Source organism: Bos grunniens, chromosome 22 (assembly GCF_055505025.1).
Source record: "Bos grunniens cultivar Pamir isolate PY7600 chromosome 22, Bosgru_T2T1.0, whole genome shotgun sequence".
NCBI classification, from domain to species: Eukaryota; Metazoa; Chordata; class Mammalia; order Artiodactyla; family Bovidae; genus Bos; species Bos grunniens.
In genome coordinates this window covers 33,447,027-33,469,219 of record NC_141186.1, presented here as the reverse complement: position 1 = coordinate 33,469,219, position 22,193 = coordinate 33,447,027, and the positions used below count along the sequence as shown (strand labels likewise).

At 41.2% G+C, this 22,193-nt stretch overlaps 1 protein-coding gene across 6 annotated transcripts in view; it reads left to right on the top strand.

Moving 5' to 3' along the window:
* TAFA1 (TAFA chemokine like family member 1) overlaps positions 1-22,193 on the top strand; it is a 601,276-nt gene that overhangs the window by 373,084 nt on the left and 205,999 nt on the right. For 5 of the 6 annotated variants that reach the window (XM_086366905.1, XM_086366907.1, XM_086366906.1 and 2 more), the window contains exon 3: positions 18,439-18,579. In XM_086366905.1, the coding sequence (XP_086223031.1) occupies positions 18,439-18,579 (141 nt within the window). The remainder of the gene's footprint in view (positions 1-18,438; positions 18,580-22,193) is intronic. The other variant, XM_086366908.1, reaches the window with a different exon arrangement.

Below are 22,193 nucleotides of genomic sequence, written 5' to 3'. Positions count from 1 at the left end.
TCTACACGAGGGCCAGGTCCATCACTATCTCTTCTGTCCACTGTTCTCCAGATCAGTTCAATTCTTCACTGAATCTCTGAAAAGATCAGCTTGCATCTAGTCCAACAGAAAGTACGTTTTTTCCCAGTATTTCCCCTTAACTTTGATTCAGCCTGATTGAACCAACTTGGATCACAAGCCCATCTTCAGACCAGTTTCCATGACTGTAGAAAGACTATGCGGTGTGGCCAGGTCTAGGTCACAGCCCCATCCCTGAAAGCTTTAGTTCATCTGCTCTACATGGACTGCAAATAAGGTGGGAGTAGTCACACCCCGAAGGAAACCTGACGTGCTCTTATCAGAAGAAAGAATGAAAAGATAGGCGAGCAAAAACAGTTGGGTTTTGTCTTACTAACTGGCAAATTTTGACATGTCAGTTAAACCTCCTGACCCTTAATTTTGTTGTTGTTAAGTTCTTTTCTTCTCTGAACAATCAAATTCTTAAAGACAAAAATGTACATTTTCATACTTGAGTAGATCTTATGAGTGCTGTGATTTTTAGGAGATGTCCTTGGTAACTGAAATCAAATATCAAATGAGGTAGAGATTTTTACCAGAAATTACCTAACTAATCCCTAAACATTTGAGAAAAAGTGTACCACGTGGGTATAAGTTGACAGACATGTAGATTCTCTCCAGAGGATCCTTCAGATTGTTGGTAGAATCCATGTCCTTGCAGTTGTATGACTTCCAACTAGGGACTACTCCCAGCGCTTAGAGGCCATCTGCAATTCCTTGCCATGTGGACATTTCCATATATCCTCTCCCAAAGTCAGTATTGGAAATAGAGTGTCTCTGTGGTTGTTGTATTAATAGTCATTGTTCAGTCACTAAGTTGTATCTGATTCTTTGCAACCCTGTGGACTGCAGTAAACCAGGCTTTCCTTTCCTTCACTGTTTCCCAGAGTTTGCTTAAACTCATGTCCAGTGATGTTATCCAACCATCTCATCCTCTGCCATCCCCTTCTCCTTTTGCCTTCAGTCCTTCCCAGCATCAAGGTCTTTTCCAGTGAATTGGCTTTTTGCATCAGGTAGCCAAAGTATTAGAGCTTCAGCTTCAACAGCAGTCCTTCCAGTGAATATTCAAGCCTCTTTAGTACATATTAACAAGACTTGATAGAGGTGGAGCTACAGATACAGATAGAAGATCATTATGGGAATGACATCACATTATCTTAGCCATACCTATAACCTAACCACAGAAGGGCTATTCTATCACCTTTGCTTTACTACATTCCATTCTTTATTCTAAAAGTACCATCCTCACTAAGGGGAGAGCATTAGGCAGAGCATGAAGAGGGGGCCACTCTAGAGTCTGTCACAGGCCTCATCCTTAGGTATTTGCTCACCCTATTCTTTGAACCTAAAGTGTGTATCTCCTATCACCATAAGAATAAATAGTCCCTGAAGGACCAAAGACCTGAATCAAATCCTTTTACTTCAGCAAGTCTTACTCAATCCATTAGGATGAAGATAGTATCTTGTAATCCTTCAGACACTCCAGTAATGAAAAGAGTCTACCCTCTCATGGCTCTTATTACTTTATACTTTGAATTATTCATTTTTATTTTCTCTCTGTCTTAGATCTCTGACTAGATCTTTGAAGTTAAGGATACTTCCTTTCATTTTCTCATATATTTTTAAAGCATTTATCAAAAATGGTAACATGTACCAATATATCAGAACTACATTTTGTTGCAAGTAATGGGAATCTCATCTGGGTGGTAGGTTAAGCAAACTGGTAGGCATTTATTTTTTCTCATGAAATAGACAATCTGGAGGCATGTTTGGTGACTTGGGTTTAGTTGCTTAACACTCTCCAGGTTAAAGTCTATGATTTTCTTGACCTCTTCTTTGACCTTCCTTTCTCTCATTGGCACAAAACGGCTGCTATATTTCCAGCCATCTAGCCTTCATTTCAGATAGGAAGAAGCAAAAAATAGTAAACAGGAAGGGGCAAGTGTTATGTAAGGAAAGCAAAGTCTTCCTAGATATACTTAGCAAATTTGCATATATAACCCATTGACAAGAACTGTGTCACGTGTCCATCATAGTTATAAGGGGAACAGAAAAATAGTTTTGAATGCATGAGTATATGGTCCTCTGATCGAAATTGTTGTTTTAGCTCTATGAAAAAGAAGACAATAAGTATTGAGTGACCTAACAGGGGAAGTAAAGGAAGTTTTCCCTCAGGAGGTGGCACTGAGACAGAGGTCAGTTTTGGAAGCTGTCTTAGAGTACTGCATATAACAAATGTATAGAAAAGAAGAAATTAGAATTGCAGAGAATCTTCTTAATATCTTTGGTATAACTCAGCTTCATGACTCTTTGTGATAGAATGTATAATTAAAAAAGCATGTTCTACCCAAAGTTAGCTGCCAGCTTCAGGCAGAGCTGTATCAAGTAGCACTAACAGTAATGCCAGGAAGCACTCCATTTTTCCCCTTGTCTTCCCTCTTTGTTGATTCCATTCATTTGCATTCTTTTATGTCATGGTATTAAGATAGTGGCAAACTCCTGATTTACATTTTTTCATCAGAAAGACTTCCAGAAAAAAATATTTTCCCAAGAATGAATGGTTTACAATTGGATCTCATTGTGTACAGTTTGAGCTAGGACTGGTACCAGTCCTTGGAGCTCTAGACCGGTCACTAGAGAATTCATAATCCACTTGGCTAGTTTTGAGTCTTTGCACTCTTCTGGATCAGGGGTAGAACCAACAACTTCAAAACTCCATGAGTTAACATTGGAGAAGAGGCCTTTGGCTCCCTAAGGAAAACAAAGAAGCAAGTACCAGTAGAAGTAGCAGAGTTTGCTGGGCAGATAAAAAGAATAGAGACTTTTCTATTCTGTAGTAGTATTCTATTTTCTGTTCTCTGTAGTACAGAGAAACTTCTCTTTGGAGGAAGTTTCCCCAATGGCTCAGTGAGTAAAGAATCTATCTGCAATGCAGGAGACACAGGAGAAGCATGTTCGATCCTTGGGTCAGGAAGATCCCCCAGAGGAGAAAATGGCAACCCATTCCAGTATTCTTGCTGGAAAATTCCATGGACAGAGGAGCCTGGTGGGCTACTGTCCATGGGGTCTCAAAGAATTGGACACGACTGAGTCAGACACAACTAACAATTCACTTGCACAAAGTAGAAATGACTAATGGCATTAATGACTGCCACAGTTAATAATAGCAATACTAAAAACAAACACTTACTTTGTGTTTTTTTTTTTTTAATTATACTCATCCATTCAAACTCATTCTGCTGCTGCTGCTGCTAAGTTGCTTCAGTCGTGTCCGACTCTGTGCGACCCCATAGACGGCAGCCCCCCAGGCTCGACAGTCCCTGGGATTCTCCAGGCAAGAACACTGGAGTGGGTTGCCATTTCCTTCTCCAATGCAGGAAAGTGAAAAGTGAAAGGGAAGTCACTCAGTTGTGTCTGACCCTCAGCAATCCCGTGGACTCCAGCCTTCCTGGCTCCTCCATCCATGGGATTTTCCAGGTAAGAGTACTGGAGTGGGGTGCCATTGCCTTCTCCATTCTCAGAAATCTGAGAATCCAGCCTGCTTTACGCAAACCAGAAGGCAAAAGTGACTGTATGTTTTTAGATTAGTTGAGTACGAGATTTCCAAAGAGCAGGGTTTAAGTAGGACTAATACCCTTCCCTCAGTCACCAAATCCACACTGAATGCCCTGGTGGTCATCTACTCACATAAACATGCCTCCCTTTGTGCTGAGCTGGTGGAGCAGGTCAATTAAGTGAAGCTCATTTCAAGTGCAGATGGTCCCGTGTAGCCTCACGTCTGCCTGGTGGCCAGACTAAGTGATTTCAGATGGCCTCAGACTTCTGATCACATTCATGCAGCCAGGGAGGAAAGGAAACCTTGTTTATCATCTTGATAAACAGTCCCTTTCAATGCCTCTGGACGCTTTATGTAACTCGGTAGAGTCAAATACTATTAAATTGTCATCACTGTCAAAAAGAGAAGTAATAAGTTTTTCTACCTGAGTCATAGTTAATGACTTCTACAATGTGTAACACAAATCAGAGTTTCTGTTTGCCTTCTTTTCCCCTAAATGTGTGTTTTCTGATCTTGCTGACTGTGGAGGAGAGGCACAGTCTCATGATATGAAGAAATATATACTTTTGTGATTACCTCTCAGCTACACCAATAAAACACCGAGATGACAAGGGCCAGATCCTTGGCTTGGATGAGATATGTGCACAGAGGAGGAAGCTGAGCGGCTATATCTCATTCCCATTCTTCATGGATGGCATCGATTTGAAAGACTGTATTTCATGGGTAAAAACCTTGGAATGGTTCCACCTTAGTTATCACTAAATATTTACAGAAGCAAGTTAAGCTCTCTTAAGGGGGTAATACACCTTTTTCATTCTCATCACCTTAAAGAATAATACATGAGTCAGATTAGGCTGTATTGAATTGCAATAACAAACCACCTGCAACTCTCATTGGCTTAAAACAATGAAGGTTTATTTCTTGATCAAGCAACACGCCCTTTGTGGTTCCTCACTGTGATTGTGTTTGGAGGTGTCATCCAGGAACTAGAACTGCTGGAGCAGCCAATATCCAAAATAGGGGTGGGCACACTAGTCCATAGACCAAATCTGGCCCACCATTTGGTTTTCTTTTTATAGCTTATGAACTAAGAATGATTTCTACCTTTTTCAATGGCTAGCAAAAATCAAAAGAGGAATATTTTATGACCCCTAAAAATTACATGACGTTCAAGTTTCACTTTCCATACACAAAATTTTATTTATGCACAGCCATATCTTTTATTTATGTTTTGTTCATGGTTGTGTTCCAACTGCAGAGTTTGGTAATTGCCATGGAGATTAGATGGCCGACAATACTAAAAACATTTTTGACCTGAGACCTTTATAGAAAAAGTTGGCTGATCCCTGATCTAAAACACTGCTGGTTACTACACCAACAGGAAGAGAGCTCCAGAGTCTTCCACAAGGAATTAAAAGCTTGGTATGAAAGTGATGGGCTTCCCTGGTGGCTCAGCAGTAAAGAATTTTCCTGCCAGTGCAGGAGACCTGTGTTCAATCCCTGGCTCGGGAAGATACCCTGGAGAAGGAAATGGCAACCCTCTCCAGTATACTTGCCTGGGAAATCCCAAGGACAGAGGAGCCTGGTGGGCTACAGTCCATGGGGTTGCAAAGATCAGACACAACTTCGCAACTAAACAATAATATGAAAATAACAGATCACTTCCTTTAATACAGAAATACTCAGATGGCCCTGCCTCCCACAAGGGGACTGGGAACTACCCTAAACCTAGGGGAAGGAGAGTCAGAGATAGTCATTCAGAAGTCCTAATGGTTACAACAGCTAAAATTAAAAATAGCAAGACTATTAACAGCAAACACTTGTACGGTTCTTCAGGCATAATTCAAGTGCCTCATTTATCCTCACAACTCCCTAATCATGAAAGTATTGTTATTTTCCCCATTTTACAGATGAGGAAACTAAGAATAGAAAGTGTAAATGATCTTCCTGACATAATACAGATCCCAAAGGCTGGAGGCAGCATTTAAATCCCGTCAATATGGCTCTAAAATACAATCTCAAATGCTATAGTCTTAAATATCCTACTACACGTGGATCCTTTAGGTCTAAGAAAAGTCTCAACCATTGATAATGTAGAGACCACTTCTTCACAAAACCGTTATAGAGTTCAATGTGTGTGTGTGTGTGTGTGTGTGTGTGTGTTAATCACTCAGTCATATCTGACTCTTTGTAACCCCATGGACTGTAGTCCACCAGGCTCCTCTGTGGTATTCTCCAGGCAAGAATACTGGAGTGGGTTACCATACCCTTTTCCAGGGGATCTTCCCAACCCAGGCACTGAACCCTGGTCTCCTCCTTTGCAGGCAGATTCTTTACCATTTGAGCAACCAGGGAAGCCCATAGGATTCAATAGACATAAGCAAAATGTTAATTTTAGTATTTGTGTAACAGATTGCCTAAAACTTAGTAATTCACTTAGGAGTTTGAGAGTGATTAGACCACGCTGCTGCTGCTGCTAAGTCGCTTCACCATAGATGGAAGTAAAAGCTAATGCCTATGGATTTTCATGTGGTTCTCCTGTGGGTACCACAGAAAGGACTTAGAATTTAAGATCAGTTTAAGACTCAGCAAGAGGACCCAGCAGAGAAAATCAGACCCTAAACTAAAAACGCTTCTTTCAGGGGATGTTATTTTAAAGCCATTTCTCCTTGGATAATCTGAAATTGTACCTTGATCTTCTTGTTTTTGCTTCTAAGCTAACTCAGGAATATTGTTCCATGAGTGTGTATTTTTGTTTATCTGGAAGAAAATATGTCATAAAATAGTTACGATTTAGAGACAATAGATTCTGGGCCGTTGCATTGCCTGCTGTCCTTTTATGTTTTGATAATGGAGTTTGTGTATTGTCATTACTCATGTTCCTTTTAATATCCATATACTTACCCATGGAGGCTAATAGAAGAATCCCCTTTTAAGAGAATTATTTTTAAATTATATTTTTATTTATTTATTGTTGGCTGCTCTAGGTCTTCATTGTTATTGTTATGGTTGGGCTTTCTCTAGTTTTGGTGAGCAGGGACTACTCTTCTTGAGGTGCTGGGGCTTCTCATTGTGGTGGCTTCTCTTGTGGAGCACAGGATCTGGGCTGTGGGCTTCCATAGTCGCAGCATGTGGGCTCAGTGATTGCCGCTCGTGGGCTCTAGAAAGCAGACTCAGTAGTTGTGGAGCAGAGGCTAAGCTGCTCCATGGCAGGTGGGATCCCCCCAAACCAGGGATCAGACTGGTGTCCCTTACATTGCAGAGCAGATTCTTAACCACTAGACCACCAGAGAAGCCCTCCTTAAGAGAAGTTTTTAAAGTTTATCATTGTTACTGGGCTTCCTTCTCAGAGTGTATTCCTGCTGGTATGCCATTAAATAAACATCACGAAGAAACAGAATAAAAATGAATAAAGACTTAAGAGCAGATGAAGCAAGGATGCAAAGTAGAAAGCCCGTAGACCACCCGTCATTGCACCAACAGTTCACACATCTGACAGGAGAGTCTTGGAACTTGAAAACTAAATGCTTCCATTTTCCAACCTTTCAGAATTGTGTCCTTCCATCAAAATTCACGTCACATATAACTGCCTCTGGTAGTGTCTTTGAAATTGGGTTTCATTTTTTATGTGAACAGTAAGAAAAATGTCAGTTCTTATTTACGGTGGACATGCTGTGTGCTGGTCAGTGTGTTAACAGCTATTTATTATAATCAGTTTGCCTGCACTCACTTAATTCTCATACTCATTTAGTCCTCACACTAACCCTAATAAGTTAATATTATTATTATTCACATTTTACAGAGGAGAACCCTGAGACATAGAATAGAAGACAATAGGAAGCTGATTTAGGACTTGAACTTTGGGGGCCTGACTCTACAATATTTTATTCATTTTGCTCTACTGCCTCAGACATGACTGTTTGGCCCAGAATTTGTTTCTTTTTCCTGCATTTGTCTATACTGTATATACCACAGAACCCTGGGACAGAGGAGATGGTAATTTGTTTAATCTCAAGTTTAAACAAATCAAGCAGCCGTTTTGCCCTCCTTGACCAAGACATGCTTAAAGATCCATTAGTGTCTCTCTTGTCAATGATTTACAAAGACACTTGGAGCTTCCTTCCAGTCCATTGGGTCAATAAAGCATTTTTAACACAGTCTTAAATATGCATTTCTGACATCCGCTACAATAGATTCCAAGAGAGCTATTTATAAGGCCTTGATCGAGAAGTCCTATAAAAGTGAATATCAAAACACCTGTGCTTCTTACACTTAACAGCTTTCAAAGAAAGGAACCATTTGCAATAAAGTTAAAATGCTAGATCCGAATTATCATGTCAGTCTTAGCATTCCTTAATCACATTTTATTCATTTCCTCCAAAAATTGGCTTCTACTATAAGCAGATATATCCTGGCTTTAGCATTAATGAGGACTGAAGTTTCCTTATGGTTACTCTTTATTGCAATTTCATTTTTCAGTCATTTTGCTTAGAGTAAAAATCTTTTCCTTTGTACAATTTGGCTCTCCCCCAAAACCAAAGTTCCAAGCTGATTTTTCTAGAAGGTGTATTAGAAGGTCACTTCTTTGCAAAAGCTACATTTATCATTCAAGTTCGTTTTCTGAAAAGACCACATATTGGATACTCAGGAAAAGATCCCCAAAGAGGATTAATATCTAACAACATTTCATTTTTTCCCTTCTCTTCTTCTTTCTTCCTCTTTCTTTCTTCTAACTAACACTTTCCTTCTTCCCTCCTCTTCTTTTCCTTTCTTTCTTCTTTCCTTCATTCAGTTATTTAATTACTCAGTAATCTAGCAAGTACGAGAATGTCTGTACCACGTACTATGGGTTTTCCAGGTGGCGCAGTGGTAAAGAATCTGCCTGCCAATGAAGGAGACACAAGGTTCATTCCCTGGGTCAGGAAGTTCCCCTGAAGAAGGAAATGGCAACCCACTCCAGCATTCTTGCCTGGAAAACTCCATAGACAGAGGAGCCTAGCAGGCTACAGCCCATGGGGCTGCAAAGAGTTGGACATGACTGACCCACTAAGCACACACACACACATGTTCCAGACACTAGCGATAAAGAAGTAAACAAGATGAGCTTCCTACCATTATAGAATGTGTAACCCAACAGGATGGAGATGTGATAAACCAATCATTTCAATTAGGAGACATGGGGGACAAAACCTAGTCTTTGCGGAAGAGGTTCATTCACCAAATAATTACAGGCCAGAAATGGACCCAGTAATAACATAATGAAATATAAAAGTTGCTGCTCTTATGGAGATAAGAAAAGTGAGATATTCTTTAAAAGTGCCAAAATAGTGCATTGTAAATATTATTATGGGGTAATTATATGAGCTTGTAGGGTCATATAGAAGAGAGCTTTAACTTACAATCTGATTCAAGGAGACCACCTAAAGAAGACCTGAATAGTGAGTACAGGAGCCCCCCTCCTTCCAAAATACAGAGTTTAGACTTACATTAACTTCAAAAAAAAAAAAGATTATTTTCCATCTCAACCTTACATTCTCCCCTAGCATCTTCTTTCCCAGAAAACTTGGTGTTGTGATCATTTCGAATTGCTTGGCTACGCCTGGTCATGGACATGAAACCATCAACACCAAAATATACTAGTGTCAAACTCTCTGACAGATGAAAAGGATTAGATATTAGCAATCTCCCACAAGTGACCATTTTTAAATGGTTGACCCAGTTTGTAGCTCAGATCAATCAGTTTTGTCAGTATAAGCTATTTCTACTAGATGTCCATGGTGGGGGAGGGGGGGGACAAACCATTTAAGATCCCAATCATCAGATTTTTAGCCATCCACCTGCCAATCATCCCTAATCTCATCTTCCCTTTCCTTCAAGATGTATAATTGTCATTCACAGGGACTCTCTTTTAAAGAAATATTATCCTTAGCAATTTATCTTCTTTTTGTTTCCTCACCAATACAGGGCAAGACAGCGATGCATTGAATTGGGAAGGAGGGATCATTGCTAGGAACATATTGGGCTTGAAAATTTTTGTAAACTTTTCCATCTCAGAAAGAGTTATTGCTGCCAGAAATAATCTTGAAATGCTGTCTTTTTTTTTTTTTTTTTCCCCCTTTGGGGCTATTAGGAACTTTCTCTTCCTGTTAAAAATAGGTTTTGATAATGCACTCCAAATGCTGACAAATCCAAAAGAAAGAGCAGACAGAAAAAGTGGAGAGCTGCCTTGGAGAGCTTCTCGGCAGGGGACTTGCCCATCGCCTCCTGGGAAACATGGGGTAAAAGAGTGGGAAGCAGGCCACTGTTTTAAAAATGTGTATTGGAGGGAAAACTAGGAAACTGATGTCCATCTAATACATCTAACTTTTTCAGATTGGCCTGCATTCATCATGTAATTACTGTATTTACCTTCTAATCTAGAAGAACAATAGGGCCCCCTTCTAAGATTAGATTTAGGGTAGAAGGCTAATTTCTTATATTTCACCTTCAGAGAAGGCAATGACACCCTATTCCAGCATTCTTGCCTGGAAAATCCCATGGACAGAGGAGCCTGGTGGGCTGTAGTCCATGGGGTCGCAACGAGTCGGACACGACTGAGCGACTTCCCTTTCACTTTTCACTTTCCTGCCTTGGAGAAGGAAATGGCAACCCACTCCAGTGTTCTTGCCTGGAGAATCCCAGGGACGGTGGAGCCTGGTGGGCTGCCATCTATGGGGTCGCACAGAGTCGGACACGACTGAAGCAACTTAGCAGCAGCATTTCACCTTAGGTGTGTTTTCTATAGACAAAGCCATGATACAAACCACAAACTAGAAAATCTGAATAGTACAAACAAATCCCATACTGGCTTGTATTACGACACATTCTCTGCCAGTAGTGAAAAGGTTATTTCACCTGTCTTCTTGGCTGGTTCTACAGATGCTGAGTGAAATCCAGAAAAGAAGCAAGTTTCCAGGTAATCCGTAAGCAAGAAAGGAAAGCTCAGTTTTCTGAGCACTTAAATGACTTTGCTTTGAGAGGCCATAGATCATCTTGAAATCATTTTGACTTGGATTGAGATAAAATTTAGAATGGTCAGGTATTAGTGCCAAAGACTGAAAGGCATTTACATGACAAATATTATCATTATGATTTTGCAATAACCTTGCTAGTTGGGTTTGAAAGGACAGTTCACTAGGTGATTCTTAAAATGCAGATAAAATAGATTTAAAAGAACAATTTTCTAGTTCCCAGAAAGGGTTATGACAAACTTAACTCTTTCCTTTCACAGGAACCAAATCTGGGAATATTTTTATTTTAAGTCTCTTTTTTGAAGTAGCCGGCTAGTGAGGCCAATAGGTAAAGAAAAATACAGTCAACTCCAGAGGGTCTTGAAAAGTTTTATCCACGTGGTTATTATAGAAATCCAGAATTTTATTTCTTTTCACAGAATTGGATCAGCCTCTCCCTGTGTCTTGGGTGGATCAAAGTAAATGTGGGCTTCTGAGATAGCCAAGAAATAAAAATAATACTAAACATAGAAATTGAAAATGGGGAGTGTATCTTACCAACTTACTATACAATTCTGTACCAAAGACATCTAAACATCTCAGAAACAGTAATTCCTTGTTAAATGTGCAGTAATCCACGACAGACTTGTAATTCATGTTTCATCTTGTTCAATCATCCATCCATCAAATACTTGTCACTTGATATTAGCTTTCGAGCTGCTCATCAGCCGAGTACAGTGGTATTCACTTTTTCCTTAGCAAAGGAATCCCCTTGAAGGATTATACTGAATGTTAAAATAAACATTTAAATAAAACATTGAAGTGCTATACTGAATATTAAAAATAAATTATCAAGAGTTGCTTTCTCCTTTCTTTTAGTGGATATAACTGAACCCCCTCAGATAATCCGTGAAGTCTCATGAGGCAAAACTTGAAAAATTCTAATCAAAGGACTGCATATCTGAGCTTTTTCCAAAAAAACTAACTTTTTTTTGTAATTGCAAGCCTATGGACCAGGGTTTCATAGTATTCTAAAGAAAGATTAAATTTCTACTGAAAGATTACATTTCTCTGATTGACTGTGGCTAGGTCAGTCACAAGCATAAACCTTGGGAATCAGGTCTGCATATATGGCAGGGCCCATCAGACATTCTGAATGGCAGGGTCCTGTGGTTCTCTGAGACTCGGTTCTGGTCTCCACATTGGTGTACCTGAGCAGTAGGTGTCAACGAAGCCATAGTTCAACTTGTCAAGATCAGATGAGCTCATTATTTAGAGCAACCCAGTTGCTCCAGTTGCCCCAGGCTCCCAGTGTGCAAACCATCATCCTTTAGCCTAAGGAAGATGTGGTCTGGGGTCACTGACTTTATGTACAAGATTTTAATGAAAATGGAGCACTTGTCAATTCCCTGTCCCTTTTCAGAGAAAAGGCAGCATATGTGCCAGGGTGGGACTGGGGAAAGGATACATATATGGGGTCAGAGGATCTAAATTCTGGTCCAGATGCTGACAGGTACTTGCTAAGTAAAATGTGGTAAGTGTTAAGCTGCTCTTGATGACACTTGCCTCCTCTGTAAAAATGAGGGTCATCATGACCTCATTGGGCTTTTTGAGTATGTAATAAATTGAAGCTTTATACAGTATCTACCATGACGTCAGTAATGTATTAATAGCAAATAGTCAGTGAATGATTAACACTTGGAATACTATTATCATTGCCGATTCTTTTATGGCTATGTCATTTGGCTGCTTTAAGTCTGCATCCTCACTCAAACAAGTACAGATGACAATAGTCCTATTTCTATCTTTGAACGGTTTTTCAGTTTTAATGAAATATGCATCAAAAGTACTTTTGAAATCCTAACAATAATGTGACAGACAATATTTAATGGGAAACATCAGGAATCCCTGTCCTTGAGAAAATTGCAGTCCACTGAGAAACACACAGTAAGTATAATACATAAATAAATTATATACTGTATTTGGTAAGTTACAAGTACCCTGGTGGCTGGGTATGGGGCAGTGGCTGGCACAGAGCAAAGTGAAATCATGGGTGCTGACTAAGGGAATTACGATTTCAACGAGTAAAAGTCGCTCAGTTGATTTCAGTAGGGTGGTCAAAAGTGTCTCTGGTAAACTGACATTTGAAAAAGATATGGAAGAGTTGAGAGTGAGCCAGGGATCCACTGGACGGGAGTCCTAGGTGTTACAGAGTTCAACTTGTTCAGGTAGTTTGCTCTCTGAATCAGAGCAACCCTCAAGAGGAATCACTCCTGCCACGTTCAGCCAGTAGTCTGCAAAGAGACCAGTGGCCCTGGAGCAGAGGGAAGGAGAGAAGGGTGGAGTAAGTGAGGTCAAGGACACAGTTATGGGAGGGGTAGGTTGAATGCCTAACCCTGATACCCCTTCTAAACAAAGTGTCAAACTTCCTTTTGGAAGTTCTTCATCATCAAAGAAAGTCTTGTGACAAGATGCAGAAAACATGTGAGTTTGGAGTACAACAGACTTGTGGCACACTTGTGTGACTCTGGGCAGGTTATTCAACCTCCCTTTCATCTGTTGAGTGGGAACAATGCCTTGTGTAGTTCCTGGGAGGTTCACAGTTAATGTAGGTAAAGTGCCAAGGACAGCACCCAAATCAGAGCTCACTAAAGTGTAGTGAGCACGGACCTGACAGGGAACAGAATTCAGTCATCTACAACAGTGCTTCCCTGGTGGCTCAGATGGTAAAGAATCTGCCTGCAATGCAGGAGACCCGGGTTTGATCCCTGGGTTGGGACGATCCCCTGGAGAAGGAAATGGCAACCCACTCCAGTACTCTTGCCTGGAGAATACCCATGGACAGAGGAGCTTGGTGGGCTACAGTCCATGGGGTCACAAAGAGTCAGACATGACTTAGTGACTAAGCCATTGCCACAGCAGGGCAGTGAGAACTGGCTCTGGGCCTCCAATGGCCACCTCCTTGTCCATATTATAAAACTCGGTGAGTAATTCAGATGATCTGGCTTGTCTGTCACCCTGCCAGCTTGGCTCTAAATGAAACGAGAGCTTTCATATGCCTTGTGCCATTTTCAATCAAAAATGTTGCTCCAATCTTACATTAAACTTAAGCGGTGACTTTAGAATTAGTGGTATTTTCATGAAGTATAAAACTAGTTATTAGTGACTTAACTGGGGGCACTTGTTGCTGACAATTATGAGCTAAAGTAACATGATTGCAAGTGTCGATGTTAAAGAGTGAACTGTGCCTCTAGCCCTGCTCTTTCATTAACTGCCATCCAGTGATGGGCAGGTGGTGAGACGGAAATACTCTTCTCATCATCCAAGTTCAAGCCTGCTTACTTCCTGCTTAGAATTCTTCAGCGGCCTCTTGTTTCTTCTTCTTTGCCCTCTCTGACTCCTCCTGAATGGGGTCAAAGAGTAGACATGGTGTCACTCAAGAGCAGTATCCAGGTCACATCTTTCCTTAGCTTCATAGTCACGTTGTACCTCATTGCAATGCAGAATCACCCCCAATGCCTCTCCCTGAAGATGAAAGTCCTCTTCTGTTCAGTCCTGTTTCAAGTCCTCAGTTCCATCTGTTCCAATATTTAAAATATTGTCCTAGGTATTTAAAATACCTTGACTCTCCTTAGAGATATGGCTAATTCTAGGACTAGGGCAGGAAATATATACGATGAGGTAGGATCATAACACAGGGCCAGAAAGAAAGGAAGTGCTTTTAAAAAGAAGAAGAGAAGAAGAAGGCAAATCAACTACAAAAGTTCATAATGGCCAAATCTGGACCATCTTGATCAACAAAATAAATAGCATAGTATTGGATTATAACCCAAAGGATAAATAAATAACAATGAGCCATGAACCCATACTGATATGATTAATTCATCAGTCAATTAATATAAATAATTTGCTGATGTAAATAATAAATAATTAAATAAATGGAAGAGAACAGACTTATATACCTTGTAGAAGGATTTCCAATAATTGTAATGGATACTGCAACCCCACAGAGATGGAGACAGAGCATAAATAACTCTGTATTCTCTAAGGATGGGCTGTAGTCAGTGAAATCTTTCCAAAGAGGACGCCATAGCGAGTGGAGAAGGAGTGTAACTTTATGGTAGAGAAATCTGACAAGTACTGAATCAACCATGTGATCAAGGTCAACATCAAGAGTAATGAGTCATGTTGATGATATGTACTCTTGATTTGATGTCATGAGAATGGTACTGTACCTCCGGGGTCCTCCTCCAAAAACACAGAACAGTTTAATCATGAGAAAACCATAAGAAAAATCTCATTTGAGGGACATTTTATAAAAAACAAAACAAACAAAAAAAACACTGCTCAAAACTGTCCAGGTTCTCAAAGAGGAAAGAATGTCTGAGAAACTGTCATAACCAAGGAAACCTAAAGAGATAAGATAACTAAAATTAATGTGGGATCCTGGAAGTGTCCTGGCATAGAAAAAACATTAGGCAAAAGGTAAAAAAATCGGAATGAAGCCTAGACTTTAGCTAATAACACTGTATCAGTATTTGTTCATTAATTGTAACAAGTGTAGTATACTAATATGTGATGTTAATATTAAGGGCCTAAAACTAGGAAATATGTAGTAGAGTGTGGGATATATGGGAACTCACTATACTATCTTCATAAATTTTCTGTCCTATGTCGTCCTAAGATTAAACATTTGTTTTAAAATCATATTCCAACCTCTCACATTAGCAAAATGCTTCCCCGTCATTGTCCCCTGCTGAAGCCCTACCTTTCAACTCAACTTCAGTAGCCTTCCTAATTCTTTAAAAAGGAATGGGTGTCCCCTTCCATCTGTGTCCAAAGAACTCGATACTTATCCTGTTGATTTTCATTGATTTACTTATTCTTTCAATAGTTATGGATTAACCACACCAGTTATTGACTATCGTGCTGTGGAGAGACAAGCAACAACCTTGACTCTGACCAGGCTTACAGTTTTGTGGTTACAGTCGTGCAAGCAAATGTGTACGGTTCTAAGAGAATGAAAACTGGTGATTAGGGAATGTCTCTAAGGATCCGACCTTTGTAATCAGTCTATGCATTTGATGTGTGAGTGGCGGATGCAGGAATGGGAAGACAGGAAAGAGTATTCTGGGAGAAAACCTGTTTGAACTTTCCTGAGGCAGAAAGGAGGGGAGTATCCCCAAAGAAATATAACATCAGTGTGATTGGACATTCCCAACATAGGCACCATATATGAACTCAACTCAGTGCTAACGCGTGTTACCTTGGTTAATACTTACATAACTCGTGACGCAAGGTTATTTTTATTTGTACTTTACAGATATTTGTACTTTATAGATAACAAAACTGAGGGACTTCAACAGTGACAGAGCTGAGATTCAGGCTAGAACAGGTTTGTTTGAAAGCCCAAACTCTTTCATCCTATTGAGGAAGACACAGTTCATCTGCTTAAGTCAGAGATTTTTGTTTGGTTGTTTTTGGCTGTCCGTTACTATGTGGGCTTTTTCTGCTGGTGGTGAGCAGGGACTACTCTTCATTGCAGGGTGTGGGCTTCTCACTGCCACGGCCTCTCTCGTGGGGAGCCCCGGCTCTGGGCACGCGGTGCAGGGGCAGCGGCTGCGGCTTGTGCGCTCTAGAGCGCAGGCTCTGTATTAGTAGTTCTGGTGCTTCACCTGAGTTGCTCCGTGACATGTGGGCTCTTCCAGGACCACAGATGGAACCCATGATACCCGCATTGGCAGGCAGATTCTTAATGACTGGACCACCAGGGAAGTCCAGTCAGAGATTCTTGTGATTGTTCCCGTCGTATTATACCAGGGTTTCTTGGCTCTATTGACATTTGGGTCAGATAATTCTTTGTTGTGGGGTCTGTTCTGTGTACTCTGGGATGTTTAGGGGCGTCCCTGGTTTCTACCCTCTAGATGCCATTAGCTCTCACCCTCTACCTGTAATGACAATGAACAATGTCTTCAGACTTTGCCACGTTTGATTGACAGCGAGGGCGACTAGCAAAACAATCCCATCCCCCGCCCCTGCATTGCAAGCCCCTGAGTTACACTGTTTCAGATCAGGATGGAGTTGTGTTTAAATTCTTCCCTTCCTCCTCTCTTCCCTCCCTCTGCTCCTTTGTTTCAGTGTTTCTTTTTTTTTAATTTATTTATTTTAATTAGAGACTAATTACTTTACAATATCGGAGAAGAAAATGGCACCCCACTCTTGCCTGGAAAATCCCATGGATGGAGGAGCCTGGTGGGCTGCAGTCCATGGGGTCGCTAGAGTCGGACACGACTGAGCGACTTCCCTTTCACTTTTCACTTTCCTTCATTGGAGAAGGAAATGACAACCCACTCCAGTGTTCTTGCCTGGAAAATCCCAGGGACGTTGGAGCCTGGTGGGCTGCCGTCTATGGGGTCGCACAGAGTCAGACACGACTGAAGCGACTTAGCAGCAGCAGCACTTTACAATATTGTATTGGTTTTGCCATACATCAACATGAATCCGCCACGGGTGTACACGTGTTCCCAATCCTGACCCCCCCCTCCCACCTCCCTCCCCATACCATCCCTCTGGGTCATCCCAGTGCACCAGCCCCAAGCATCCTGTATCCTGCATCGAACCTGGACTGGCGATTCGTTTCTTATATGATATTATACATGTTTCAATGCCATTCTCCCAAATCATCCCCCCCTTCACTCTCCTACAGAGTCCAAAAGACTGTTCTATACATCTGTGTCTCTTTTGCTGTCTTGCATACAGGGTTATCGTTACCATCTTTCTAAATTCCATATATATGTGTTAGTATACTGTATTGGTGTTTCTTAAGTGTCCACCATATACAGGCTGGATACACATCCTGTATAGTTTAGAACACAGTAACTTGTAGACAGAGGTTGCTTAACAAATGCTTGAGGAATTAACTGCCAACAGAGTCCTAAATGCCTAGGATTCTAAGTGTTACAGACAAATGGAAAACATTCTTCCTGAATGCAAAACTTGACGTTGGTGAAATAAATCCCAAGTTTCTGATCACTTGGATTACCTCTTATGTCCCTGGAGAACTGGCTTAGCTGGTATCCTTTGGGCTGAAAAGGTCCACTTGAATGTCACTGGCCTTTAGACAGACCCAGCAGAGCACCTGTTAAGAACCTAACAGACAGTTGCATACATTAGGTTGCCAGTAAATGCTGAAGAGAGCATGGCTGATCTGTAATACTTAAGTGAAGCCATATGCCTTGGTCTGTAATTTGAGATTCTATTTGAAGCACATACTGATTTTCTTTTTCTATCATTTTTGGGTGAGATCTGGTTTGGGGAAATGACTCTTCAACTAGATTTTCTATTCAACTCCCTTGAGAGTGAGTGGGTACTAGGAGGGAAAGCTCATTTCAGGGCAGTTTTCTTGCCACTGCAGGTTCTATACCACTGGAGTGTCAGTTTCTTGTCATTAGTGGGAGCTCAGAGAATTCTAAACACAAAGATAATGCAGGGGTGAGCTCTCCAAATCTCCGGGCATTCACTGCTCCACTGCCTCTTCGTACATACAGCCCAGAAGTGTTGCCTCTTGAGGGCTCTTTGTTGTTGCTCTTTGTTGCATTTAAAATGTTGTGCCCTGATGCCTGTCTTCTCCCAGATGACATGACACATCCCTTGTATGCAATCTTGTATACATGTATAGATACATGTTGTAGGAGAGAATCCCATAGTAACTCTACTTTATGGAAACCCTTCCCTTTACGTTTTTCACTTTCCGAACCCCTCCATTCACACGTGCACATACCTGAATGGCTACTGAATTATCTCTAATCAGCATCCCGCTTCTTTCTCTCTTGCCAGAAGGAGGGACGTGTGAAGTGATTGCTGCGCACAGATGTTGTAATAAAAACCGCATTGAGGAGCGGTCGCAAACAGTCAAGTGTTCCTGTCTACCTGGGAAAGTGGCTGGAACAACAAGAAACCGACCTTCCTGTGTCGATGGTAAGTAGCTGGTTTCACTCCTCTCTCTATGGGTTCACCTGTGTTGTTATGGTGTAAAATATATATATATTTTGTTTCATCTAAATATGGTTCAGGATAATAAAGAAGGTGTCTCTACAATGCTGCAAAGTTAGACGAATGCCAGCCCTTTGCACAGAGTTTGAATTCTTGTTTCTCTGGCTCTAGGTTTTTCAAATAGCTGTATTTGAATGTGTGTTAGAAAAGATAAGGTGAAGGAATTTTTTCAAGTCTATGAGTTTGAGGGTCCAGCTCATTTTGGCATTGATTTTGGATCAAGTTTATGTATAATGATGATGATTAATGTAGTAAAGATAGCATTCAGTCTGGATTTAATGAGCATTTACTGTATCCCAGGCACTGCTCTAGGGCTTCATATATATTCAAGAACAGATAGATGTGCCCTGAGAGTTCACCATTTGCTATACCCTGTCCAAAACCCATGCATTATTTTATTTACTCATCCTAACAATACCATCTTTCTTATGTCTTGCTATATAACAATTCACATTCCCCCCGAAGTTAGCAGTTTTAAGCACTAGGCACCATCTCGCAATTTCCATAGGTCAGGAATTCAGCTTTGCTGGGTGGTTCTGGCTTGGGGTCCCTTCTGTTGCAGCCAAGATCTGAGGACTCGACTGATGCTGGAGGCTGGTTTTAAGACGGCCCTTCACAGAGCTGTTGGCAGGTGGTCTCTGTTCCCTTCCACATGCACCCTTCCAAAGGAAGCTAGGTGTCTTCACACTGTAGTGGCTGGCTTCCTGCAGAGTGACCCAGGAGAACAATGTAGAGGCCACAGTGTGACCCTTTTCTTTTATGATAGAGCCTCAGAAGTTATCCTTTATTGTTTCCACAATATCCTGTGGGTTATATAAGTCAACCCTATCTGTCCAGCACGGAAGTGGACAAAAAAGGCTTGAAAACCTGAAGGCTAGATACACTTTCCACCAGGGTAGATAGACTTTCCCTGCCATTTTAAACATGGAGGAAACTGAGCCTTAGAATGGTTCATTAATGTTCCATTGGGCCCATGATTGGTAAGCTGTAGCTCTGCTAACTCTTGAGATGAAACTAACTGACTCTAATACCTAGTCTTGACCACCATCTGTAAACAATTTTATATGCCTGTCAAACAGAGAGTCGACAGTTCAAAGGGATCACAGATATCTTTCCCCCTCTTTCTCTTTCATCATTTTAGAACCAGATGTGAGTTGACCTTCAAAATCTTAAGTAAGGAAATCAGGACTCAGAGAAGTGACTCACTTGCTCTGGTCATACAGCGGGAATTATAACCTAAACCTCTTGACTTAGGGTCCATGGTCCTACCTCTAGATATAGATGGAGAAAGATACCTTCTAGATTGGCTCATGCTGTGTATTTTCATTATGAACCGTTAGGTGGTTAGAAAGAAAACATTCACACACAAACTAGACCAAGAAAGGTAAAAGTTATTTTTTAAGAAAACAGAGAAATCCTGGGGAACTCAGTGATAGGAAATTCAGCAGATGTCATGGGATTCATAAGCCATTTAGGCAGCCTCCATCTTGTTTTCTTTGTTTTGATCTTTCCTTCCCTCATTCTTCTCTGTGTAGACTGGTTCCTTCAAGGATTTTATCTTTTGCTCTCCCATAACTTAGGGATTGGCGTAAAGCTTTTAATTTCCATGATACCAACTCTGATCTCACTTAGCATCATGGTATACAACAAGTATATTTGACTCACTTCCTGTATTGACTTCCCTGGTGGCTCAGATGGTAAGGCGTCTACCTATAATGTGGGAGACCCAGGTTCAATCCCTGGGTTGGGGAGATCTCTTAGTGAAGGAAATGGCAACCTACTCCAATACTCTTGCCTGGAAAATCCCATGGATGGAGGATCCTGGTAGGCTACAGTCCATGGGGTCACAAAGAGTTGGACACAACTGAGCGACTTCACTTCACTTCACTTCCTGTATCTTAAATGCCATCTCCAAAAGACTAAATATGATTGACCTGGCTTGGGTCACATGTTATCCTTTGTCCAATCAGCCACAGCCAGAGGGACAAGCTCTTGGGGCATTCTGTACCATGGGAAGGTCAAGCTGTTTTTTTTTTTTTAGAAGATGTGAAAAGGTTAGATTTAGGAATGCACTGTGATCTGTAGTTCTCAATTAGGGCAATTCTCAGGAGCCATTTGACAATGTCTGGAGACAATTTTGGTGCAGGTATCTGTTATAACTAGAAGAGTGCTACCGGCATCTGGTGTGTACAAGCCAAGGAAGCTGCTCACCGACTTACCATGGACAGGACAGCTCCCACAGCAAAGGATTATCATGCCACCAGTGTCAGTGGGGCTGTGGCTGAGAGACTTGCACTGTTATTCTAGATCACAGTCAGTACCATAAGGCGCCTCCACCGCAGGGAAAGCAGGCAGCTAGAGCAGAAAAGCCATTGCATCCTCTTAGAGGAGGAAACTCTTGGCCCCTAAAGCCAATATACATTATAAAACCATGATGATTTCTCCTCTTCTCTGCCAAAGAAAGCAGTGAGTCTTTTAACTATAAATCTCCATTTTGTTTCCAGTTCCTTTTTTTTTTTTTTTAAATCACGGATTACCTAGAAATAGAATTGCCTTCAGGATCTGAATGGAGAACACAGGGAGCAGCCCACTGTCTGTGCCGACACAGGGGGAACTGGCATTTGGCTCTAAGTTTCTCTGAGAAGCTAAGCCACATATCGGTAACTTTTGTTTCTCAGAAGAAGTCTGTCTGACTTTGGAAACTCAGAGCCCTTTAGTGTGGTAGGTTTAGGCAGGAGAGCTGAAGACAGTGGCACCACACTCCAGTGTTCTTGCCTGGAAAATCCCATGGACGGAAGAGCCTGGTAGGCTGCAGACCATGGGGTCGCGAAGAGTCGGACACGACTGAGCAACTTCACTTTCACTTTTCCCTTTCATGCATTGGAGAAGGAAATGGCAACCCACTCCAGTGTTCTTGCCTGGAGAATCCCAGGGACAGGGGAGCTTGGTGGGCCGCTGTCTATGGGGTCGCACAGAGTCGGACACGACTGAAGTGACTTAGCAGCAGCAGCAGCAGCTGTTAGTGTCTATCTTCTGAGCAAAAGTCAATAAAATGCAGCATATTCTATAGCCTCACACTCATTGTTTCTAATTTCCAAAGCATTCTACTCCTCAAAAATCTTGGAATCCATTGGCCTGTGTAGTAAAAAGTGTCTGGTTACTTTGATCAAAACTCTTTTAAGGCCTGGATCACTACATGCAAATTGAATAGGAAGTGGATATATAAAGGAACAGTTCCAGTGTAGTTATTAAGACCATAAACTATGAAATTAGACACAAGTGGAATCCCAGCTGTACCAGTTGCTAATGGGATGATCTCGGGCCAGTCATGTTGCTTCCTAACCTGTTTCCTCATCTGTAAATGGGAATAAGATTGTTTCTGCTTCATGAGGTTGTGATGGGAACTAAGGAAATCATGTGTATAATGTGCTTTGTCTAATGTCTGGTTCTCCTCAAGTGCTCCTTAAATGATGGTGTCAGTTTTTTGTCTTACTGATAAAGTGTGGGTAATGCTTAGAAACAGACATTATTTTCTGAAG